The sequence below is a fragment of the Diceros bicornis genome, chromosome 22 (genome assembly GCF_020826845.1).
Source record: "Diceros bicornis minor isolate mBicDic1 chromosome 22, mDicBic1.mat.cur, whole genome shotgun sequence".
Classification (NCBI taxonomy): domain Eukaryota; kingdom Metazoa; phylum Chordata; class Mammalia; order Perissodactyla; family Rhinocerotidae; genus Diceros; species Diceros bicornis.
This window is the reverse complement of record NC_080761.1, coordinates 24,347,898-24,374,099: the sequence shown is the minus strand read 5'-3', so window position 1 is coordinate 24,374,099 and position 26,202 is coordinate 24,347,898. Positions and strand designations below refer to the sequence as shown.

At 42.0% G+C, this 26,202-nt stretch overlaps 2 protein-coding genes across 2 annotated transcripts in view; both read left to right on the top strand.

Moving 5' to 3' along the window:
• The window catches only part of PIP5K1B (phosphatidylinositol-4-phosphate 5-kinase type 1 beta), a 282,690-nt gene that overhangs the window by 69,140 nt on the left and 187,348 nt on the right, over window positions 1-26,202 (top strand). The gene's annotated exons all lie outside the window — the stretch shown is intronic.
• PABIR1 (PP2A Aalpha (PPP2R1A) and B55A (PPP2R2A) interacting phosphatase regulator 1) lies at window positions 219-1,984 on the top strand. Its single transcript, XM_058565704.1, has one exon. It carries the CDS (start codon window positions 252-254, stop codon window positions 1,239-1,241), a length of 990 nt encoding a protein of 329 aa, XP_058421687.1. The 5' UTR covers window positions 219-251; the 3' UTR covers window positions 1,242-1,984.

The following is a 26,202-nucleotide window of genomic DNA, read 5'->3' as shown; positions in this document are numbered from 1 at the left end:
ATACAGCCCCACACCACCAAGGGGCTCTCTTTCAGAGCTCTTATTTTATAAATATATACTCCTGAATATGGTAATCTTATTAACAGACGTTAATGAGAGCTGCGCTCAATAGCTGTTTGCGGAAGGAAAGTATACAGACTAGCCGCCTAACCACTCCTCGCTCCTCCCCCTAGGGCTGCGGCGCAGCTCTTACGTGTTAAGCAGGCGCCGCGAGGAGAGACATCGCAGGGCGCCTGCGCGAAGGGGCACGCATGCGCAGAGGGCCGAGTCCGCTGACAGATTCTCGGTGGCGGCGGCAGCGGCGGCGGCCCTGGACTGCGGGGAATGGGACTGCTAGGTTTCTGACTGAGCACCGCCCCCGCCTCCCTGCCCCCGACATGGCTCAGGAGAAGATGGAGCTAGACCTGGAGCTGCCTCCGGGTACGGGCGGGAGCCCGGCGGAGGGCGGCGGCAGTGGCGGCGGCGGGGGCCTCAGGAGGTCTAACAGCGCCCCCCTGATCCACGGCCTCAGTGACACTTCGCCGGTGTTCCAGGCCGAGGCGCCGAGCGCCAGGCGGAACAGCACGACGTTCCCGAGCCGCCACGGCCTGCTGCTGCCGGCCTCCCCCGTCCGCATGCACAGCAGCCGCTTGCACCAGATCAAACAGGAGGAGGGCATGGACTTGATCAACCGAGAGACGGTCCACGAGCGCGAGGTGCAGAACGCAATGCAGATAAGCCACTCCTGGGAGGAAAGTTTCAGCCTGAGTGACAACGATGTGGAGAAATCCGCCTCGCCGAAGCGCATCGATTTCATTCCGGTGTCACCAGCGCCGTCACCCACCCGGGGAATTGGGAAGCAGTGTTTTTCACCATCCTTGCAAAGTTTTGTGAGTAGCAATGGATTGCCTCCAAGTCCTATTCCCAGTCCAACAACCCGATTTACTACTCGGAGAAGCCAGAGTCCCATTAATTGCATTAGACCAAGTGTTCTTGGACCATTGAAAAGAAAATGTGAAATGGAAACTGAATATCAGCCAAAGAGATTTTTCCAGGGCATCACCAACATGCTTTCTTCTGACGTTGCACAGCTGTCAGATCCTGGTGTGTGTGTATCTTCAGATACCCTTGATGGAAACAGCAGCAGTGCCGGATCTTCTTGTAACTCACCAGCGAAAGTCAGCACTACCACCGACTCTCCTGTGTCGCCTGCCCAAGCGGCCTCTCCATTTATTCCAGTAGATGAACTTTCGTCTAAGTGATTTCGCCCACCCATCCTGTGACTCTGTTGCTTTTGCAATGGAGAGAAAAATCAAGTTGGAGCAAGCACTGAACTTTGTCGATTAATTTGAGGCTATTTCCTATTTTACCCTTTTCCTTTTTTGGAATTTCCTGAAATGTTGTTGTTCTAGAGAACTTTTATGTCAGGTTCCTGCGGATGCCCTTGAATTCAGTGTAGTAATATTTTCAGACATTTTCCCAATAAGTGTGTTAAAGCATACATCTTTACGCTGCTAATGTGTCTAAATACATATGTTATCCCTTGATTTTTTAAAATAATTGAGAGCTCTATTTATTTATGGGATTATTAAGTTCTGATGCAAGTATAAATGTTGAATTAATCAGCATAGTAAACTGATGTTTTAAAATTCCGTACTTCATGCCCACACTAATTTTTAATGTTATCAGTGATTGCTAATTTCTATTTGATAAAGAACAATAACCTATTTACAGCCATTTTTAAAATATGTTAGTTATAACATATCAATCCAGTAGTTGGCTATTTTACCCACGAGATCTTGGATGTTTAATTTTCTGGGTACAGAAGTGGATGGGAGGGGAAAAGATAACAGAATATAAAAGTTTGCAACAAATCTTTTAAAATTAAATATATAAAAGTAAACGTATTTAAGGAAAACATTTTCTAATGAAATTTTAATAGTAATTCTAATAAGTTGTACAAATATAACTACTATACAGACAATGAAAAAAAATTTTTTTTTTTTTTTTTAACCAGAAAGTGCATTCTCTTGGGTATAATCAGAAATTGAAATGGGACAGTGCCTTGCAGTCTTAGCCCACTGTACATAGGCTGAGGCCAGGTTCTTTCTACGACTGCAAACTTAAAAGTTTTTCAAATGTAGAAAATGTGTGGAAAGCCCTGTTGAACACAGCAGAGCACCCAGGCAGATGAAACTCTCTCAATCGTTGATATGCTTTAAAATATCCAATCGTGCCTCAGTGAGAATCCTTGCCAACGAGGAGCCAGAGCAACTTTTGGCTACTTTTCTGCTCTGCCCATCTGTCACCTTCCTGGTTTTCCCTGGCTCAGGAAGGAAGCAGCTGTTTCCTTGCCAACAGATCCTTCCTCTCCACCTCCCACCAAACTAGGGCATCATCAGTTAGACCAAGGTACAGTGTGACTCGGATTTCTGACGGTGAGCAACAACAGGACTGTGGAATTGTTTCAGGAACCTCTGGTTAAAGCTACAGCTGGAGTTGACTGCCTTGAGGATGTCAGTTAATTAAGGGTCAATGACTTGCAAGAGAAAAATCAGTGGAGAGTCACATAGATAAATCGTTATTTAACTTAGGTTTTGTTAAAGGTAGAATTGTGAAATGTTCTTTTCTTTGCCTTTTACAATTAAGACAAAATATGACAATATTTAATAACAAAAGTTTTTTTTTTATATTATACTTCCTATATCTTCCTTAACTTGATAGATAGAAAGAAAGAATGACAGACAAAAGGGGAAGGGGAAAAAAAATAAAAGACTGAAAGAGAGACCAAGACAAAGCTCTGGCTTACTTTTTTAAGTTGAGACTTTAACAATTATGTGGAATTTTTACAACTGAGAATAAATGGAACTGGTCAACTTTTGACAGTTGCCTCAAGAATTCAGTAAAATTACGTCAAGGGTAAGATCGTATCCACAGGCTTAAAATTCTCTATTCTGGGTAATAGTGTTCGTGTGCTCTAGGCCTGACCTTGTTCCTCAAATTCAAAGCTATGTATCCGTCTTCCTGTTGGGCACCTTGACTTGCTTCCAGAGGTGCTTTAACCTCAGCATCTCCAAAACAAAATTTCTTAGCTTTTCATTTAACCTGTTCTTAAATTACCTAAATTGATGTCATCACTATCTAATTTCCTAAACTAGAAGCCATGGGAAGCATCTTTGACTTGCCCTTTTCCCTCTCTGTTGCATTCAGTTTAATCACCAGCTCCTGTCTTCTGAAATGAATCTCAGCTCTCTCCCCTTTACTACGTCAGTTGCCCCTGATCTAGCTTAAGTTCTGGCTTAAGTGATCTGCCAGCCTATTTTCTTACATCCGTCTTGGCCCAGTCTTCACACTGCCTCTAAAGTGATTTTTCTAAAATATGAACTTGATTTTTTTACCCTCCTGCTTAAAGCTTTATGTGCTTCCCTATTTCTTACAATTCAGGGAATGCTTTCTTTAGCCTGGCATTTAATAAGTTCCTTCGTGAAGTAGCCATTCTCTAACCCAGCTTTAATCCTCTGCTCATCCTGTTCCAGTACACATCCTTCTTGCTCTGCAAACACTGGACTACTTGATATTCTTTAAATATACCATGTACTGTCATGTGTTTGTACCTTTGTATAGACTGTTCCCTCTCCCTAAAATGCCATTACTATGCTTTTCAGCCAGGCAAATGATTTCTTTTTATTGCATGTGAATTTAACTATGAAATAATGTATACCTGCTAATTATAAATATGTTTAAACAATGCAGATATCTATGTAGAAAAAAATCAGTCTGCCTTTTACTGTGTAAAATTCGTCTTCTTTTCCCATGGGTAATTTCTGTTAATAATTTGGTATATATTGTATAAGTGGTGTTACTCCGCATTTCAATGTATATATGTATATAAATTCAGGAAACTAACGTGTCGTTGACATCTCTCTTCCTTTCTTTCCCCCATGTCTAAACATTCACCAAGTCTTGCTGATTTTATTTTCCAGAATCTGTCTCCTTATTTTCATCTCTACTGCCACCCTGATCCAGGCTACCATGATTTCCCTCTTAGGCTTCTGAAACAGCCTAATTCCCACTTGTCCCCATCACATTCACTCTGGTTGGCTACCCATTCATTCTCCATACAGCAACTAGACTAATCCTTTTAAAATTGCAGATCTGATCCTTCCATCTCCCAGCTTAAAGCTTTTCATTTGCTTGCTGTTCTTACCGTGTACCAAAATGGATTCATTCTGGCCTAGGGGGCCCTGTGGGATCTGGCCTTTGCCTCTCCCACCCCTTGCTTTCTGTGCTCCACCCTCACTGGCTTGCTTGCTCCTTGTTAAATACATCATGTTCTCTCCTATTTTAGGTCCTTTTGCCAGATCCTTTTCCCTGAACGTGTAGAGAAACCTTTATTTCTGTAAGCTTATTTTTCTATATAGGCAGGACGTTTTAAATCAGATGAGGCTCTAAAAGTTTATATAGACAATTTACATTATCACATTATTGTTCATAACTTTTAATCATTACTATGAAGAATGTACATAGTAATTTAAATATCAATATTTAAAGTACAGTTTGTCATATATAACAAACATCTGTGGTACATTTTCCTTTATTATGTTTGTTAAAAATACAGTGTAAATGGAAGAAAATAATGGTCACCAAATCTGTGGCTGCTGGATGTCAGAACCTTTACGCATACGTAAAAGATTGATGGTAATCAAGAATAACCTGTATCAGGTTGCCTTCCAGTGATTCACATTTATTAGTTCAGCGGGTTAGATACCTACAGCAAGAGACCATTCTTAGATATGCGGCAGTAAAATGGGGAAAGGGTCAAGGTTTCTGAGGGAAACAGGACTGAGAATTTTTTCTTATGGGTATGTTTATAGGTGAGTAGAAAAGTTTGAAGATCCAAAAGAGAGGTGTGGGAGACGGGGGAATAGTTGCCAGAACAGCAAACCAAAGAAGATTATGTAACCTCCATTTCCTGGATAGCATCAGAGAATAGAAGAAAGAGTTGGCCTTTGAAAGGAGGTGTGGGAGCATTTGTTTTCCTTTTGAAACAGGAAGGAGAGTGAAGAGGCTAGGCAGAGACATCAGTGAACGTTGAATTGATTTGCTGTTGCAGGAGTTTAGGGGTGTGGAGGGAGGTATATGAAAAGTGGAAAGAATTTATATCTGATTGCTTCTATTTTCTAGTTATGGAGGAGTGAGGATATTTGAGGATGGGGCAGGAGTAGATTTGGAAGCTTGAGAGAAATAAAAGTTAAATGTTGCCTCTCTGAAAATCTGTAAAGGGATGACGTAAAGGTGAAGAGAAGGTTTGTATCTTGGATGCCAGGTTGCACTTGCAAGGTAGGTGCAAAAGAAATGGATTGGATTGACCTAGGTTTGGGAATTGGTTAATTAAGTAGGTACTAGGGAACATCCAGTGTGAAGCAATTAAGGATTCTGCCAAAAGTACAGTTGAATGACTGACTGAGGTCTTGAGGATGGTAAGAGAAGTCAGCAATGCGCGATGGACTAGGCCACTTTTTTCAAGGTCTTACATTACAGTCAGTCATGACAGAGTATACAGAGAATCTGATCTCATGCAGAACTCTCCCGTTAGCAGTTTTCTCCATATTTTTCATGGCTAATGTTGTTCAGTTAGAGAATCGGTCCTAAAGCAGCAACCCTTGAGTTCCACTTATTGAATAAAAAAAAAATTGAGTCAGGTTACTCACTATAGCCAAGATGATTCTTTATGCCTTCCCTAACTTGCCATGCAAGTAAAAAAATTTCTTAAAAGTTGAAATGATCTTTATGTAAAAAATTATAAGTACTTGCTACATGTCAGGCACTGTTCTCGGTGCTAAACAAATGTGTTACTTCATTTAATATTTATCACTTATCTGAGATGAGTGCTATTATTATCTTAATTTTATAAATGAGGAAATGGAGGCACAGAGAGGTGAAGTGACTTGCTCAGAATTCTAAAACGGGGAGGTAGGCAGCATATTGTAGTGGCTAAGAACACAGACTGTGGAGCCAGGTGGCTGTGGTAAGGATTAAATGGGTCACTACATGTGAAGTCCTTACAACAATGCTGGACAATTTCTGTAGAAGTGTCAACTATCATTGTTATCATTGTGGCGGTGGTGGTTGTCATTATTGCTGTCATCTAGCGTGGACTTGCTAAGGAATCTTTTCTTTGTCGTCCTTGACTGATGAAACTCTTGCTTTCACTCTCAGTAACAGTATGACAGTATACTCTCTATCCTTCAAGGCAGCCTGTCCTTCTATAAGGCGAGTGTTTTCAATGTTGGAGAGTCTGTATACTGAGCGGACATTTCCCTCTGTAACTTGCACCATTTAATTCCAGTCCAGCTCTCTGGAAAATGCAGAACAAGCCTTATCTCTCTTTTTTAGGTGATCACCTTCCCTTCACAAATCAGAAACACTGACCCTTTCTGTGATTACCTCTTCTTGCTTCTGGATTTGAGAAATCTTGAGCATTTTTTTCAGTGTACTCCCTCTGTGAAATAGGGCTGTGGTTGCTTGGCAGCAAAGATTTTCACAAGATTGTCATTCCTTTAACACTGTTTGCTTTCCCTAGTGGGAAAGCAAGAGATAGCCTGGTAACTAGAGCCATTGCCAATAACGATGATGATTAGTGCTAATATTTATTGAGAACTCAATCTGGGCCTAGACACTATGTTCAGTGCTTTGCAGGTATGAGTTCATTTAATCCTCATGACAACCCTGTGAGGGAGGTGCTATGATTATTCCCATTTAACAGATGAGAAAATCAAGTGTATTTTCTTGAGTCTCTATTGCTTTCTATTTTTTTTTCCTTTTGAATTTAGGTCCTTTTTGTCTTCTCTTTACAAACAGACTTTTTTTTCTTATTTGAGATAAAGCCTGTTTTCCAGCTTGCTAGTGCTGCCACTTCTATTTTAAATCATGATATGTTTATTAAAATGATGGCATTAGACAGTATTCTCATATCAGAGGAAGCCATCAGGAAGATTGTTTTCTTTAGTAAGAGGTAAAAAAATTAAAGTGGTATAGAAGGAATTCATGGTTTACGTATATTTAAAAATTTGCTATTTGAAATAAGAAGATCCCAAAACCACAGACAAGTTTTAGATTATTATTTATTATTTCATTTTAAATATATATGCACATATATATATGCTTTGTTGTAGTTGAGTTATACAGTATCCTTGGTTGTCCTTAGATTATCGTTCCTAGGGAATCAAAAGCAAGAACCATTTTGACTCCCCCCCCCCGCCTAAAATGTATCTCTCTTTTTTTTTTTTGGTGAGGAAGATTGGCCCTGAGCTGATGCCTGTTGCCAATCTTCCTCTTTTTGCTTGAGGAAGAGTGACCCTGAGCTAACATCTGTGCCCACCTTCCTCTAATTTATATGTGGGACGCCACCACAGCATGGCTTGATGAGTGGTGTAGATGTGAGCCCAGGATCCGAACGTGCGAAACCTGGGCGGCCGAAGTGGAGTGTGCCAAACTTAACCGCAGCGCCACCAGGCTGGCCCCCAAAAATGTATCATTTGTAAGAGGAAAAGTAACAGAAGGATTTAAAGAATAATCCAAAATCTTTTATTACCTAATTAGTAACAAGCTTGCCTTCTTTCTCTACAAATGTACAGGCACATGCACACACACACACACACTCCTGATCTACTTTATAAGCCTTGCTCTGTGTGCTTGGAGCCATATTTAGCCTTCTTTCCATTTTAGATTTCCTTTTGTTTTCTCCTCCTAGAGTTTCTTAGGTAGGTTGGTTGGGCTTTGTAAATTACATACACACACACAGGTCCAGTTGGTGAGGGTGTTTTGTGCTTTGATTTTGCATCAACTTTCCAAATTCCATAGTGCTGCCCTAAAAGAGAAATAAGTATTTGATTCTTATACCTAGGATCTCTTTGTGCCTGATTTCTTGTTGAACTTCTAGAATAAATACTTGGCGAGAGGTGAAAATCACTTATTAACAAATTCTAAGGCAGTATGACTGAAACTAGAGAACAGAGAATCTATTGCTTTTATTTACCTGTACAAGTTCAATTCTCTGTCAGTGCCAGAGATAGTTCTGGTTCTTTTCCAGTTGCCTACAATGGTCTTCCAAACCAAACTAACATCTAAGGCTTGGCAAGCAAGGCATATTGTGAAAGAAGACAGTTGAGAAAGATCTTTTGTGCCCTCGCAAAGTAAAATGGTTGGTTGAAGTAACCATTCCTGTGATTCAGGCAACCCCTCCCCCTTGCTTTAAGGACAAAGAAGGGTTTTACCGTTACAATGCCAAAAGGATTACCGGAACTCCAGAGTGACAAGTAGCTATTGAGTGTTGGTATCTTTCAGAAAGAAATATGTGAGAAGTCCAGGAGGGAGTGGGAGTGGGGAGATGAGGCGGGGACTGGGTATTTCTCTGGGCGTGTGAACCCTCTCTTGGGCTAGCATTGTGAGCTCCCTGTTGAGTAAAGAGCGACACTGATGAGAGTTTTCTTCACGAACATTTGTTTACTCTGTTCCACTTCACTTGGGATTTGGAGTTGAATCAAGATGTGTTTAAGAATTTCTTTGAGCGTCTTTCCCTTAATGTTCTCTTCTTTTGAGTGTTCTGAAAAAATGGTAAATAATAATAATAATGATAATTATCAGGTTACTTTGAGTCATGAATTAAAATTCTTGGAGTGCTTTACCTTACCAATTTATACTATGTTTCTAACTCTCAATTAAAACTTTATGCCTATCTAGGTAGTCTTTCTCAAGGCCCCCTTTTCCCATACTTCTTTCTACCAGATATTTCTAAAATGCAAACCTGAAATGCAACTTTAATGGCTACCCCTTAACTTCAGGATTAAGTCAAATTATGTAGTGTCAGTGAAAGAAGACCCCTCTACCTCCACGTATCCCCTGAACTCCAAGCCTCTAGCCACTCCCAGCTGCCTGAGGTTCCCCAAGGCTTCATGCTGCTGTATATTGGCTGTGCTTTGACAAGTTGTGTCCTCTGCTTAGAATGGCTCTTCCTCTCTTCTTCGTCTACAGTCCCTACCAACTCTCTTTCCTTAACTAACTCCTTAAAAACCTAGCCCAAGGGGCACAGCTTCTGGAAAGCCTTTCCTGATGGCCCCTGCCTCTCCAGCCTTGGTCAATTAGATGGCTTTCTTCTGTGATCCTGTTATACCCAGAGCTTCCTTCTATAGAGGCAGTTAACAGGCTGAATTGTATTTGTATGATTTCTTGTCTCTTTGCCCTGTGCAAAAACAAAGCCTCAGCCTTTTACTTCTGTCCCTAATGCCTGTGCATAGCACAGTATAGTTACTCAAATTTATACTGAGTAGATGATTCATGGATGGATATATGGATGAACAAATGGCACAGACTGTTTTTAGAGAAAGGATTGTAGTAAGATTCTTAGTGGAACAAGTCCATCACGTGGCCTGGCTCTTTATGGTTTGCTAAGAGACTAGAAATTCATTCACTCAGCAGTTTTGATTAGAGCACCTGTTATGTGCCTCACACTGGCTGGTCTCTTAGGATACATCAGTGTACAAAACAAAGACTCCCGCCCTTGTGGAACACGCATTCTGCTTACATTCTAACAGGGCAGAGGGAGGGGTGACAATAAACATAATAAATAAATAAATTACATAATATACATAGGAACAGCAAGGAGGTCAGGGTGGCTGGAGCAGAGTTATTGAAGGGAAAAATAGTTGATATGTTAAGTAAACGCTCCTTATTGGACATTCAAGTAGAGTTGTCAAGTGGGCAGTTAGATATCTGAGTCTGGAGTGCAGGAAAGAGGGCTGGGCTGGACATAAACAATTGGGAGCCATCTGCCTGTGATGATATTTGAAGTCGAGAATACATGAGATCACTAAGGGTCACGTGAATGTGTGTCAAGAATAGAAGAATAAGAACTGAACCTTGGGGCAGGCTTTTACATTAAGAGGTCAGGAAAAAGACACTGAGAAGGAGCAACCAGGAGGTAGGAAACCAAGAGAGTGTGTTGTCCTAGAAACTCAGTGAAGAAAACACGTGAAAGAGGATGGAGTGATCAAGTGTGTCGATTGCAGCTGATCTGACAAGGAAGATGAGGACTGACCACTGAGCACTGGATGTAGCAACGTGTGAGTTACAGGTCACCTTGGTGACAGTCATTTCATTGGAGTGGTGGGGTGGAAGCCTGATTAAAGTAGGTTTAAGAGAGAAGAGATGAGCAGAATAGGCAGCCAGATGGCTGAAGAAGGAGATTGAGTTCTTTTAGATCCTTGAGGATAAAGAGGAACAAAAGTAAAAGGTCACCCTCCTCCCCTTCTTATTGGTAAATTGTTATTAAGTGTTTTATAATAAATAGCCCTTTGCATATATATGATTATAATTTGGAAAAAAACTAAGGCCGAATGAAACTGTTTTCTTTTTCTTGGCGTCATTTCGAGGGGAAAAATCTGTAAGTAAATATTTTTACTCCAAACAGGAGTAAACTGTTCAAGCAAAAGGCTTCCTGATTCACTTCCTTCATGAATTTGTCTGGTTCGTTTTATTCCCTTGTCACGTCTTTCTCTTGATGGCTTTTTTCCACTTATAGATCGAAATTTAGTTCCACCTCCATGACACAATTATTTCTGTAAGTTTGGCCCAGTTTCTTAACCCAGAGACATTTTCCTCTTCAGTGAGTGCTGTGAATTTTTTTTTTAAAGTAGTTCATTGTCCCCTTAGGTTTTATTTAGAGAGAGATTTTTTTGTCCTTATTCCTTTTCAAAATTATTGCTGCACGGTGAGAGAGGAGAGTACCAGTAATGGTAAGAAAGAAAGCAAGCTTTCCTCGCTTCGAATTGCTCCGATTTCATTCCAGTCATAAAATATGGTCAAGTTCATTCCTGTGGGTTGGGCTGGCTGTCCCAACTCTTTAGAGAAGAGGACTGAGGGACATCCAAGCCATATTTGTACCCAGGAGGGAAGAATGCCTTCTCCTGGTGCTGCTTCTCTCTCCTGATACTGCATTTCTGCCTGTCGAGACTCCAATCAAGTACTGCTCTCTCCATGGAGCTTCCTCTGCTGCTCCTGACTCCAGGTAGTGTTGGTTTCCTCTGAATCACCATGCTCCCTACTGCTGTAGCCCTTCTTTTGTTGTTCCGGGGCGGGGTGTGGGGGGGGGGGGTAATGTAATGGTTAAAGGCACAGCCTCTGCAGACTGGTAGAACTGCATTCCAACCTAGCCTTCCCACTTCCAGCTTTGTGATTTTAAGCAAATTTACTTAATCTTTATGTGCCTTGGTCTTTTCACCTGTTAAATGGGAGTACTTCCTCCCTCAAAAGTAGTAAGGATTAGAGGGGATAAGGCACGTAAAATTATTTACTATCAGAAAAGTGGTAACTTGAAACAATGGAAACCTGAAGAATCTATACACATAATATATGAAATAATCGCCTATCTTTATGGCAGATTTCCTAAAAGAAAAGGGCGATGGCTTTCATATCTTTCCTAGTACCAATTCTTATCTATAGAAAGAACTCAGTGTTTATTAGTGATGATAGATGGTGCTTGGGAAACAGAATGTTTGCTCATGGAAAACTGTGATATGCCTGTCATAATGTATTTCATTGTTGCACATTATTGAATGTTTTAGGCTTTAGGAAATCTTCCAGACGAAAACTCTTAACAATCCACAGTCTAGGGAAATGATGTTGCAACTTTGATGGTATATTAAGTCAATAAGCTTTCCTTTTAGTTTTCCTAACACTCATGAAAATTGCTGGGTTTTTTCTTTGTTATTCACATTTCACAGCCCAGAATACAGAAATCGGCTTTAACACAATCTATCAAATTCTGTATATTTAGGTGAGGAACTTAGATGACATTTACTTTTAAGCAACCTTTCGTGAGTCATGTATTTTAATAATGTGAAAAAAAGATTAGAAGGAAAGAACCAAGCAAATTACACTTGCTAATGATAAAAGCAATATAGGTTCATTTTAGAAACTTTAGAAGATTCCAATAAGCAAAAAGAAGTACACTCCCATGTATATTGTTCCAGGCTTTTTCTGAGATTAAATATGCTTATGTAATTTTCGCACAAAAATGACATCATACTGTATAGTCAGCTCCGTAAACTGCTTTTTTCCATGTAGTATACCGTGAATGTTTTAAATATGCTTCTGCATCATTTTACCCTCTCTGGCTGTACTATATTATAGTTAACCAACTATTTTTGGCTGTTTAGGGCATTTTCAATTTTTTCTCATTTACAAACAATGTTCTGATGTATATCTTAACAACTTTTAAAATTTAAAGCCAACAAAGTTTTCTTGGACTTGCCAATACGAAATAGCTGGCATGTTAATTTCAATTCCATTGCATCCATTTTTTAAAACATTCTTTTCCAAGTCAGTTTTGAGTGATTTATTTGATGGTCATGTTTGGAGCTCCTGTGTGTGATTGAAAAAAAAGTGTAGTTCTCTGAGTATTGTGGATTTAGGATTTTTTTCATGAATCTAAGGCAGCCTTTTCCTCATTTGCTCCAAAGTAGAGTTCTGATAATGTCATCAGGAAAATGTTGCTCTGAAGTCTTTGTCTCCTAAACCAGGCTGATCTGTAATTCAGTGTTAGTGAGGTCTACAGGAGATCACTTATTGCCGTTCTGTCATTTCAATGGAAGAAAGGCTGGAGCATGTGGGTGGGTGGGGGGTGATGGAGAAGGAGCCCAGAGTTAGATAGATATCTGCCCCACAGACTTAAGGTCACTACCGTTTCCGTCTTTCATAGCTGTGGCAGCTTGGGATCCCACATTTTCTAAGTTAGTCAAGATATGAAATATTACCTCCAGCAGCCCACTGCAACATCTCAGAAATCTTGACATTAAAATTAGCATATTTCTGTTTCATACATCTAGAAATAACACAAAAATCCTTCATGACATCATGTTTGTTGATATTAGGATTATAGAATATGGTCACCAAATTTATAGGTCTTAGGAGAAGGCATAATAGAGATGATTTAATGATTCATTTTTGCAATAAATGTCCAGTGAATGCCTACTAATACCAGGCACTGTGCTTGGGGCTGGCGTTACAAAGAGGAGTGAGCAAGTCCTTAAGCTGCTCTAGATGGGGTACACACATATACAAATAGAAATACCAACAGTGCTTTGTAGTACTTTGTTGCAGTATATAATAGATATTTCCAAGATGATACCGGGATCCAGAGGAAGGAACTAACAAAGGTGTTTACAAAGGAAGCAACTCTTTAGCAGATTGATAGGTGACTAGGCATTCTTCAGGGAGACAAGGGGAATGTGAAAAGTGTTATACAATGTGTGCAAAGGACAGAGTATATTCTAGGAATTTCCGGCAAACAAGAATTGCAATGTTCATTTAAACCATATAATTAATTCTTGAGTTAAATCAAGAAAAAAATTTTTTTTACTAATTTAATGTTTTCTTGTTTCTCTATATTTCTGTTTTTTAAAAAACCTGGTTGTTTATTTGTTTATTCCTTTTTAGTAAATTATTAAATCATTTGATCCTAAAAGAGTAAATGACTTGGACATGGCTTAATAAGGTGTTCTTGTAACTACACCTTATCTCAATGACATACTTTTTTCCCTGCCTGGGATTTAATAGCTTAGAAATTATAGCTGCAGATTCACAAAAATTCTATAGATTTCTATCTATAGAAAGACAGAGTGACAAAGAATATGTAGTTCAAATTATCTGCTAAATTTTTTGTGCTCTTAGCAATGCTCCAAAGTATGATCAAGATCACTGTGTACATCTGTTGGTCTCAGCATTGGAAAAGCCTTGGGCTGTACAGTCTGAGATTTCAAACAAAGTAGATTTATAGTGGAAAGGAACCAGAAGTTTAGACTAAATAGATATGTTGTAAGAGAGGCCTAATGATCTTATTTAAATATTTTCCACATTAAATAAGGTATGTAGTACTGTTAATGATACTGCCATGATTTTTTTTTTTAATAAATGAATTTACATCCATGATAGCTTTTAAAAAATTCCTCCATGGAGATCTACACAGTAGCCAATGTGAATACTTGAAGAAAATAATCTGTTGGAGCCCAGATTTGAATTAAACTTCCTCAAAGTATAATGATTCCTTTATTAATTTTGAGCTGGTTTTATAAGCAAGGATTTTTTAAGTTTAGGAAGCCTAATTAATGCAAGTCTGGAGAGTGGTAAGTGGGGTGAATTTCTAAATATGGTTCTAACATTGTTCACCTGGTAAACGGTTCTTGAGCGCCTACAGGGGCCAGCTGGGCTTTCATTAACAATTTTATCTCTAGTTTCTAATACACAAATTACTCCCCTGGCTTCATGGAGTTTGTATTATAGTGAGGGGAAATAGACCAAAAATAAATAAATAGAGAGAAATAATGAAATCATTGCCCATACAATAAAGGCTAGGAAGGAAATACACAGGGGCTGAGAAAAGCCCCTGCTTTGAGTAGAGTGGTCGGGGAGAAGCATCACAGGCTGGGAGCAGCACGTGCCGAGTCAAGACTGTGTGTTTGAGGAATTGAAATCAGGCTAGTGAGGCTGCAGCCCAGAGAGTAAGGGAAGAACAGTGTCAGATGATGGGGAAGAGCAAGACAGGCAGCAGATCATGCAGGGTCTTACAGGCCGCGGTAAGGAGTTTGTATTTTATTTTAAACGCAGTGGGAAGACATTAAAGGGTTTTACGCAGAGGACTAACCTGAACAGATTTCCTTTTCATGATCATTCTTGCCTTGTAGGGAGTGGAAGCAGGGAGACCAATTAGGAGGCCGTTGTATTAGTCCAGGCGAAAGATGCTGGTAATAGGGCTGAGGGATAGCAGTAAGGGTGGGGAGGAGAAGGTGGTTATGGGAAATCAGCAGGACCTTGGAGAGGGCATGGGGAGGGGGAGAGGGAGAAATCAAGGATGACTCCTAGTTTACTGACTTGAGTAAAAAGGGGAATGGAGTGACACTGAATGAGATGGGAAGTCAGAAGGGGCAGGAGTAGAAGTGTTTGGGTTCTGTCTAGGCCGTATTAGAGGTCTGATATGCTCGTAACAAACCCAAGGGGAGGTGTCAGCTGGACATGTGAGTCCAAAGCTAAGGAAAGGTCTGGGCTCTAGCTAAAACATGTATCTGAGATAACCACACTGCCCATCAGTATGTTGGCTTTAACAGATTTTTAAAGAAAGCATTAGGAGTGTAATTGGTAACACTGAAACTCTCTATCTGTAGTCTATAACCTCTGTTCATCAGGGACTCAATTTAGGGCACACACCAGTCGTGAAGATGAGTGAAGTCCTTTTTGGTGACTCTTCTGTTATTGCAAATGCCTTACTTAGCATGACACACAGGCCTTCCCTGCAGAACCTTCCAGATTCATGCCAGGCCCCTCCCCAACACGTACCTCTTTATTTCCACCATGACAAATAACTAGTAATTTCCAGAAGGCACTGTGTTGTCCCACCTCCATGCCTTTGCAAATGCTGCCCCTGTGCCCTGGAAACACTCATTCCGGCTTTTTCTACCTTGCTTTCTGCAAGTCATTTAAGATACAACTCAGGTAGGTTATCATCTTTTCAAACGAGCCTTCCCGGAGACCAGGCCACATGTCCCTTCCGTGTGCTCCCCTGAGCAACCTGTATCCACCCTATCTGAGCACTGATTACACTGTTTTGTGACTGCCAATTGGCCCTTCTGTCTCTTAGGCAGTACTGCTCTTAAACCCAGGCAACAGGGGCCCTGCCCTGGACCATCTCATCTGGGTCTTATACTTGAAAGGGCCCCACTCTGGCCCTCCTCTGGCTATACTCCTTCTCCACGGAGCAACAAGTCTGAGAAGCCAAGGGGATGTGCCCAGCTCAAGCCTACGTACTCCTTTCTGTGCTACGCTCCATGGAACCAGGACTCCAAATCCTGGAATTCCGTGCCCAAATGACCCTCAGCCTGCTTCGATGGCCTGGGGCCTCTTTCCCAAGTCCACCCTCCTGAGGGAAAACCACGCTGCAGTGAATATACCCTTGGGCATGAAAGATGATGAGCAATGTCTGCAGGGCTGCTTACACATGTGCGCACAAGGCCCCTTGAGATGTGGGACAGGACTGCAGGGGGAAAGAGAAGGCAGCAGGCTAGGGGTCAGGGGCTAGCCCATTCTGGCTCAGAACCCTGAGAAGTCTGAGAATTCTAAATCCAAAGCCCAGCCTTCTCACATCAGGTTCCTTTGAGGAACTGAGAGCAGTGATGCTGGTGGGGGCGGAGGTACATGTGGGCGGCAGGTGCCCAGTTTAGGCTGGTGAGCGAGGAGAAACCTCACAGCATATGGCATGTAGGCCTCCATTTGTGCTCTTGCCTGGATCCTGCAAGTGTTGGGAGTGGGCCTTTCCTTAGACTGCCAGCGCTTGAGGTTTGGGCCAAGACTTGCCCCCAGCACCTAGCACAGGCCTGCACGTGCACGAATGTTTGTTAAATGAAGGAATAATCCAGTCCTCCATGGATTCTCTGGCCTCGGGATGAATCGGGGGTAGCTTGAACCTCCACCACTCCTTTCTTACTGATGGAGCACTCGCCTTGAAGACCCGTCCCACCCAACTGTCCAGGGATGGAGCCCGTGTCAAGAGGGTGCAGGACTGCTATGTGTGGTTCTACAAAGGTGCCCCACCGAAGGACAAACAAAGGCTGCTTTCCAGCCACTCTCAGCTGCCAAGCCCTGAACCTGTTGATGAAAAAGTGCCTTTTTCTTTGCAAAGTTGAATCTGCCCAGAAATCTTTTCCTCATTTTCTGCAGGGGGTAGACTTTTGCTAAATCAGAAGGGTTTTTGTCATTCCAACAAAGGTGTCAAGGTTGTGGGAGGGTAGGGAATTTGGGTACCCTGCTCCAAATTCTCCATTACTGTTAAATTCTTGAGATGCTTAAGCTGTTCCAAGTGTCCGAATATTTTGAGCTATTTTCTCTGAACCTGCATCTCCTTCCTCCGCCTCCTCCCTACAAATCCCAATAGGATACTGTTGATCCAAGTCACAGGTTTCCATGCCCATTCCCATTGCTCCCAGGCCTCTCTCAATTAGCACCAGCTGCTACCACATAGATAGATTGGTCCATAAGTATTTTAAGCCTTCACTGTTCCCAGACTCCTCTGCCTGCCTTCTGATGAGGTGAATTGAAATTGCGTGTACGGGGAGAGGGGAGCTGGGTGTTTTCCTTGAGTCAAGACACAGTCCTGAGTATTCTAATGAAAACTCCCTGAGTGGGGCTCTCTGAGGGGAAACAACAAGCCTGAGCAGGAAAGGACCTGGAATTCCGGGGAGACTTAGCGGTATTAGCACTAGGAAAGAGCACATATTTTTCCTGTGGATTTTGCTAATAATCACAATAATGCTAGATCCTTCCTGGATTTCTCTCAGATGGGCTGAATTTAAGAATCATAGGTTTATCCTATTCCTTGATGCTGAGAAAAGAGGGTTTGTTTAGTTCTGAGACATCACCACGGTGGTGAGCTTTGAGGCAGCCTGCCAGGTGTGTGAGATTTGAGATATATCCTACAGCTGAAGATGTGGGATTTTTTTCCCCCCGACTTTCAAAACCATAGGAATTGAAATAGTTTCATAATAAGATTAAGAGTTACTCCTCTGCACTTAATACACCACTTGACAAGAAGTCTTTGCCAGAGTAGACTAAGTCTTATCCAACAGATAGGTGAAAATCCAGAATTACGTTTTCGCTTAAAGGTAGGGTTACTTTACAGACTGCGGTGCCATAGATACACTCAAGTAGGGTTTGAAGAGGAGGAACAGCTGCTCCACAAGAAGCCCGATCTCAGGGGGAAGTCTTCACTGTTTAGAGTGGCCACTACACAGGGTCTTCTTATTTTGTTTTGTGACTAATGCTGTGTTGAATTCTGATGGAATGAATGATGTAGGTTTGCCCCAGGGTGTTATGGCCCGTTTCAGACTCTTGTGCCATTCTAGAAGCGGTGAGGAGATGGAGAGCAAAGTCAGTGTGTGAGCATAACAGAAAACAAATTGCAAGGAGATAACGCCAAGGGATGGACTATGGGAGTCTCTGGATGGTGAGATTGTTGGCTGCTTTTATTTTCTTTGTGATTTTCTGTGTTTACCCAATATTTCTATAATACATATAAGTTGCATTTATAATCATATTTTTAAAAATATTCAAAAAGAGAATTCACTCGAAGAAACTGAGAAAAACTTGTGAGAAACGAAATCTAAAACAGGAAGGAAAGGAAGGAAGAAAGAAAAAGATCTTTCGTGGAAGTATTTGGGATGCTAAATTGATTGCTATCCTAGTTATTCATCTTGTTTTATCCCCCTGAAAACTGAGGATTCATTTATTATCCAATGCTAAAGGTGAGAAAGAAGACATTAAGCACTGATTTAATGTGTCAGGACTAAAAATAAGACTTACTTTCTGCACTCAGGGTGGCTTATCTAAGAAGTGTGGCAGACATACATACATTCATTAAACTTTCAGCTTTAAAGTCTGTCCATGTGGTAGGTTCTGTGATTTACAGATAAATACGTAATGTAGTGGAAAGAAAAGAAATTTAAACTGATGATTATGATATAGTCACTAAGTGTCACCGCAGGGGCAGGCCCAGGGCACCCCCGGAGCACAGAGGAGAGGCACTAAACCCTGACTTGGGAGGGGGGTAAGGGTGGATTCATAGAAGGAAGTGATGCCTGAGCTGCATCTTGAAGGACAAGGAGCACCTGGCAGGGAGAGAGGGCAGTGACCATGTCAGGCTCTGGAGTGAATACAGGGCAGGAGGCAGGAGAGAGGGATGGTTTCTGGGAACTGCAAGTTGTCCCATATGGCTGGAGAGATGAGTTAAAGAGGCCAGGGTCACGAGAGGTCATGTGCTGTGCTAAAGACTTTGAGTTCTGCCCTCAAGCAGTGGGAAGTCACTGCAGGATTTGAAAGGAAAGTGGCATAGGGAGATTTGCATTAGAGAGCGGTTCCTTTAGCAATATCGTGCCCTAGTGAGGCAGACTAATTAGGAGGCCGAGGCAGTAATCTGTGCAAGAAGTTATGAAGTCTCAATTAAGATAGTAACAGGGAAAATACGGAGAAAGAATCGGAATCAAAGAACACTGAGGAGATTGATTGAAAAGAACTCCATTGATGGTTCTGGGCTGGGGGTTAAAGAGGAGTCGGGATGGCCCCTTGATTTCTGGCTTGAACAGCTAGGTGGATGATGGTAGCACTCTGAGCAGGGTGGAATATGATAAACTGCAGTTGGAGCATATAGAATTTATAGTGCCCTAGGAACCCTGGAAACAACTGAAAATACAGATCTGAGCTCAAGAAAGAGATCTAGGCTCAAGAGTTATTTGGGAGTCATCACAAGTAGGTTGCAGTTGAACCCGCTGGTAATGGAAGAGATTATTCAGAGGGAATGAGAAAAGAAGAATACAGAAGACCATGAGGAACATGAGTATTTAAGAAGCAGCCAAAGAAGAGGGAGCCTGCCGAAGAGACTGAGACAGGTTCAGAGAGGTAGAGAGAAAGCCAGGTACATCAAGAAGAGAAAACCAGGTATATATGGGATCCTCGCTCATGCTTGCTCTCAAGTCTGCCATCCATGGAGAAAGGGCAAAGAGCAAATGACAAATGGCAGAAATGCCCATGCCAACTGAGTTTGCCACTTTAACAAGTCTCCCTGGACGCAAAGATCTCCCAATATCTTGTTTCCAGAATGTCTCAGAATATAAGTTTTTGTTTGTTTGTTTAACTAGGCATATTGCCTCCCCAAACAAGATCAGGATTCTGTTAGTAAAGAACATGAGGAAAGGGATTTAGGGTAGCATGTGACAGTGTTGGCCGTGTCGGGTAGCCAAGGGAAGAGGGACTCGCAATGAAGGACGACTGGTCATTCTTCGGTTCAACAAAGATTTCAGAGCCTACTGTGTGCAGGGCACTCTCAGGTCAACACTTCAGAGAAGTCCAGGAAGGTAATGAATGAAAAGACTGCGTGGGTGAGGCAACAAGGAGTCCACCTGTGAACGTGGGTTGGCTGTGGAGGGGCCAGATTGCTGTGCGTCCAGAAGTGAATGGGGGAGGGGGAAGTGGAGGCAGCCAGTCTTTGGAGGATTTGATCTTGAGTATAAGGGGAGTGAGACAAGGTTGCAGCCAGAGGAGAGTGTCAGGGTGAAGGAGAGGTGTCCAGAGGCGGGGTCTCAGGAAAGGGTTAACGTGCTCATGTTCTCAAGGTGAAGAGCCAGATGAGAGAAAGAGGGTGAAGATCCAGGACACAGGATAACTGATGAAGAGAAGACTCCAGACAGCTGTGTTGGAGGGAACCCAGAACACAGCTTAGCTGTGCATTAGAGAGAAGGAGAGATCCCCGGACCAGAAAGAAACATGGGAATCGGTGCTCATGAGTTCACAGGTAGGAAAGGCAGCAAATGAGGGGACCATTCATCCCTCTGTGAATGTGAGGCAAGATGCAGAGATTGTCAGGTAGGGGACTTCAGGAAATAAGTGAAGTCTTAAAATAGGCAGTATTCATTGTGGCTGCGAGTCCCACTTTGGAGCTGGACAGCTTGTGTGCTGACATCCTGGTTCTACCACATACTAACTGTATCAACTTGGACAAGTTATTAACCTCTCTGTGCCTCACTTTTCTCCTCTGTAAACTGAGGATAATAACAGAAACCTGTTACTTGGAGTTGTTGGGAGAATTAAAGGAGTTAATTCATGTAGTACTTATAGCTGTGTGTGACATAAAGAAGTGTTCCATATGTATTAGCTATAATGATTATTGTTACCAAGGCTGAGGGCAAACACAGTGTGGGGCCACATAGACACCAAAATGTAAGTGGTTGATGGAGGGTTATGAGAGCACAGCCATCTGTGTTATTGTAGGATGGAAGGAATCAAGGAAGTCCTCAGAGAAGAGAGACTCTTGACTGATACACAGGGTCACAGAGGGACTATTTTAAGTAGACCAAACACTGTGGGCAAGAGTGTGCTCTCTTGAGACTTGAGAGGGAGCATGTGGAGTGCAAGGAGCCATGTGTATAAAGGCTCCTTCCACCTCGAGCGAGGGAGGAGAGGCTGCAGCAGAGTGGTGAGCGCCAGGGCCTTGAGTGCTCTGGATCTCCTTTGTAGCCGCAAGAAGTTTGGAAGCAGAGCAGTGACAGGATCCAGTCTGTCTCGCAGTGCTCTTTCTGATGAGAGTAGCTCGTGGTGATAATGACAATCATAATGATGATAAGAATAATAAATTTATGGAGGGTGTACTACGTGCCAGGGACACTGTAAGTGCTCTACATATTGGTCACTCGTCACTCTTCACAACTGCCCTACGAGAGAGGTACTGTTATTCTCCCCATTTCTCAGATGAGGAAGCTGAGGCACCCAGATTCAGTGACTTGAGGAGGCCAGACAGCTGGTGAAGCTGGGCGGTGTGACTCAGGAGCCTGTTCCTGTGATACCACATTGTCACTGCCTGTCCCATTAGGGCGTGGCTCAGAGGAAAGGGCGACAGATAGAGGATGGGTGATGACCTCAGCTAAGCCTATGGCAGCCTATGATAGTATATTTTTTGTCTTAGGGAGAATTTGGCTGTAAGGATTAGAACCCCCTCTGCAAAGAGCTCACTGAATGGTGGATGTGTTGTGAAGATACAGGGGCCCTCCCAGAACCCAGCTGCTGGCTGGGGAGTATGGTTAGATTCACAGGGCTGGGAAGTTGTCAGGCAGTAGTGCTCTTTCTGTCTGTCTGCCTGGAAACACAGGGCCTTGTCTGTGCGTCTTTCTACCATTGATTCAATTGCAGAGTTCTTGTTTCACTCTCCTATGACTTTCGGCTTGCGTGAGCTCTACCTGACCTGACAAGGCCAAGGCCAACACTACTTGACACACTCAGTCCCTGTGTTGTAGAAAAGTTCTCAATATGGATCATCCGATGATTTAGCCTGGGTCAGGCGTCCCCCCTCAGTTCATTCTACAGCTGGGATGGAGATGAGAGGGTACCACCAGGGCAGGGATACAGCTGCTGTTAGAGCTCCCGTGATCTTCCGTAGTTAGTGAAGCTTGCAAACTTAGTCATCTTTGACTTAACCCTATTCTCCCCAGACCTGGTCAGTGCCCACATTCTGAGGATGTTTTCATTGTCAACACCACTCAGGGCTCCTTCCTCAGTCTCCAGCTTGACCCTAGTCTTCCAGGTTCTCAGCACCATGAACACTGCAGCAGCTGCTAGATTCACTCCTTAAATCTGGCCTTCCCTTCCCATTTCATCTTGTGTCCTCTTAAGCAATATTATTTTTTAAAAATTTTATTGGCTTCCTGCTCAAAAGCTTTCAGCATGGGGCCAGCTCGGTGGCATAGTGGTTAAGTTCGCGCTCTCCACTTTGGCAGCCCAGGGTTCATGGGTTCGGATCCCGGGCACAGACCCACGTACCACGTATCAAGCCCAGCTGTGGTGGCGTCCCACCTACAAAATAGAGGAAGACTGGCACAGATGTTAGCTTGGCAACAATCTTCCTCAGCAAAAAGAGGAAGATTGGCAACAGATGTTAGCACAAGGCCAGTCTTCCTCACCAAAAAAAAAAAGCCTTCAGCAGATGTTCCCTGATTTGTCATATCCATGGATAGCTCCCAAGGCCATCTGACCTGGGACTAATGACTGTCTCCAACTTGATTCCCCACTCTTAAGTCAGGAGAATCTTCCTCTCTCACCAGGCATATCTTTCCCAGACACAGCACAGTTGTTTCCTTCTACCCTCCGGCTCCTTCCCTCCTGCCCTGACATCTCACCTATTAATTAGAACTGCTTCCTCTAGACCTCTGTCACCTCCCTCTCCTCTGAACAACCCCTTTCAGTCTTGATTCTCCTGTTAAATTGTTGATTCATTGAAAGCAGCCCTCTGCCCAGTATGTCTTAAACCTGCGCACAGCCAAGCACAAGTCAGACACTTGGGAAATGTAATATTCAGTGATTAAAAGCTGATTTATGATCTCTTGGCCTTGGGCTTTTTTGCTTTTTAATTTTTTATTGCATTTTCAGAACATTCCATATAAGCTCTCTGACTGTGATAATTGAATACTTTAAGAGGCAAAGCCAAGGAAAAGGTATTAACGCCTAATCCCGTGAAAGACTTTCCCATTATTCCGCGTGCTTGCATTTTGGCTTCTCTTTTAAACGTCTTGACAGCAGGGACCATCTTATTCCCTGTCGTGTCCCCCAAAGGACTTTACCTAGAGGAGAGCTGGAAAAAATGTTTGAGGAAATGAATACCCTCTGGGTGAGGAATATAAGTGATCATCTCATTACTGTTTTCCCTCCATCTAGACATTTATAGTTGTGCCTAGTTTGAAACCACTTCTATTTCTTGTTGACAAGAAATTAGCCCAGAACTATAGATAATTTTTGATTGGACAGAATTTTTCTCCTGTTCAGTGTCTCTCTCCCTTTAGCAGCATCCTCCCTCCCTTTTGACCAACAACGCCTTTCTTTTAGGGTCCTCTCTGCCCCTTCTGTGTTCTGGCAGACTTCCCCACAGTCACACAGCCCCCTAAACACCTGTTCAGAGGAAGTTCTTTGGGGTACACTCCCAGCTGTCTTTTGTATTTGGGGCACACAGGAGATCTCTGTTGCTTCGGCTTTCTCAACAGAAGACGAAACAAGCCCAGAAATGCTTTGCAAACTGCTACAGGAGTAAAACCAAATAGATTTTGGTTATCTACTTCTGAGTCCAAACATCTTCCTACCAGTCATAACTGGTTTTAATTCATGTATGGTTTACAGTTATTATTATTGTAATAATTGAGTAATTCGTGAAGCATATACTCCTAGAAAAAAAAGGATAATAACTTAGAAATAAAATGTGGATAGAAAGCATAATCTGGTAAATTAGAAAAGGAGAAATTTTACAAAGGAGTAAAAATACAATATTGCAAAGTCTACCTGATATCACATATCTAGCAAAAACTGGGGAAGAAAAAATGTAAGCATTATATAGAAAGAGAAAAAATCCAACTATGTGAGATTCTTAGTGACTATTCCAGATGTCTCTGGGAAGAGAGAAAAAAGTAACAGTGTTCAAGTCTTCATGGATTCTTTTCCTGCATGCCAAATGGAAGCCCAGGCATCATGACTGTGTATATATTTACACATACACAGAGATGTGTATTTATGACTAAATTCACATCATACATGACTGTGTGTCCATTTACACATACAAATACACAGAGTCTCCTGACTCTCATCTTTTTCCCTCTACCCTCCGTCACTACCACCCAACACACAAACGCACACTCTGCCTTTGTGTATTTAAAATGAAAATCGGGGCAGGAGAAGGTTGGGCACTCATGGTGTTTTCATGAAAGGCTGTGAGTTATACTGGCCTGAAAGCACACATTCCTCACAGTTATTTTCATGGGCTACTTTCTTCTGTCTAATATTTGCAGTGAAGGCTTGGTTTGAAAAGGCTTATGGATTCTTTGAGCACAACCTTTGTTGGGAAAATGAATTACAAGTGGTTCATTTTATGCTGAGCCTTTGTCATCGCCATTTATAGCTATTCTGTTTATTCACTTTGTGAGAGCCATTCTGAGAGCTGATGAATGTGTTTCATGAGAGAATGTAAGAGCCCTACAATTTGTTTTGATTGGTCTCCCTTTGGATTCCTAGCAAGCAGGTGCCATCGTTTGGAATTGGTTTTGGCAGTGGCTCAGTTATATAAATATTAGATATGTGCAATGAAACCTCATTTAAATTATTTTCATTGGTAAGAAGAGGGGAGCTTTACATTGAATATAAGAGCACCATGGTTCTATTTTTATAGCTTCTGAGCATACAAATGTGTAACCTACCATATGTCAGAACATATGTGTGTATAGGTGGCCTCCATTGTACAAATATTTACCATACAGATTCTCTGCATTTCTTTGAGAGTTTATGCAAACATTCTAACAAAAAAAAAAAATCTTAGTCTGTGATTTATTAATGTAACAAGTTTTTCCTGGTCTGAAAAATATAGGCATTTCTGCTTTGTAGAACAATCAAGGATTGTTTTCAGTTTGGTGTATTTTTGTTGCTTGTATTTAAGCCTTGGAAAATAACCCACCACATTTTTAAGCCTTTGATTTTTCCTGTGTGTTTTGTTACTGTTGTTGTTTATTGCCAAAACCACATTAAAAAGGTATCAAACCTCTTTTTAACTGCACTGGAAGAAAGACTGCAATACTACCCAGCAAAACTATTCAGAAGGCTGACATTTTCCTAAGAATGGCTTTCTAGGTTTTCATGAAAACATATAAATTTTCACAAATGTGTTTTTATTCAGGCAAAGGATTGAACAGGGACTTATGATTATAGATGGAATGAGCAATCCAGAAGTCTGTTTTTAACCCTTTAAATAACATCCTAAACCTTGGGCTGCTTCTGGATAAATTCTTAAAATGCGAGATTTATGATCTCAGAGTACACCCATGAAAATATGATAAATATGCTCCTTCATGCTGCTGGGTGTTTCTTTAAGTGAGACACCCTGGTGCCTGGTATCTTCCTCATCCTCTTCCTCTCAACCTAGTGTCCTGGGACAACTGCTCTAAGTCCTTCTTCAGTGCTCCTCATAAATGAAGCTTTCCATGATCCCACAGGCTGAACTTGGCAATTCCTCTTCCCAGAACCCAGAGTAAAGCATATGTCACATTGTATCGTAGCTGTCCCCAAGTCTGTCTCTCCTGTCCATGTGACTTCTTTGAAGACTAGGATCTGTCTTTGTCTTTATGGCTCCAGGGCCAAGCTGACTGCCTGACATGGAATGCTCAATAAATATTTGTTGAATGAATGAATGAGTGAATTAATTCACTGGCAGATAATGAAAATGAACTAAGAAGAGCATAGTTTAAACAAAGATGATTAACATTAACACACAGGCATGACAAAGGCCCAAATTATTTTTTAATTCCTTTCTCTATTGGGAAACATTCTAGGAAATGTTAACATACGTAGCCTGAATGGCATGAAAACATTTGACTATGGCTATCTTGTAGAAGATCAATTCCCATAGGGCAAGTTGCACTCATAATGATCAGATAATTAATGAGTCTCCTCTTCATTCCAAGGAGGATCTGAGGTGCGGCTCTACCTAAGAAACTTGGCAATGGCACCAAAGGAGAAGCACTATCTAATAGAGTCAGCAAGATTCATGGTAGAAGAGAAGTGGACGAGGGCTCAAGGTCACAGAGAATTAGCAGCAGAAATGGACATAAA

Excerpts from the sequence above, each read along its gene's own strand:
- PABIR1 (XM_058565704.1), top strand. The coding sequence starts at position 252 with ATGCGCAGAGGGCCGAGTCCGCTGACAGATTCTCGGTGGCGGCGGCAG.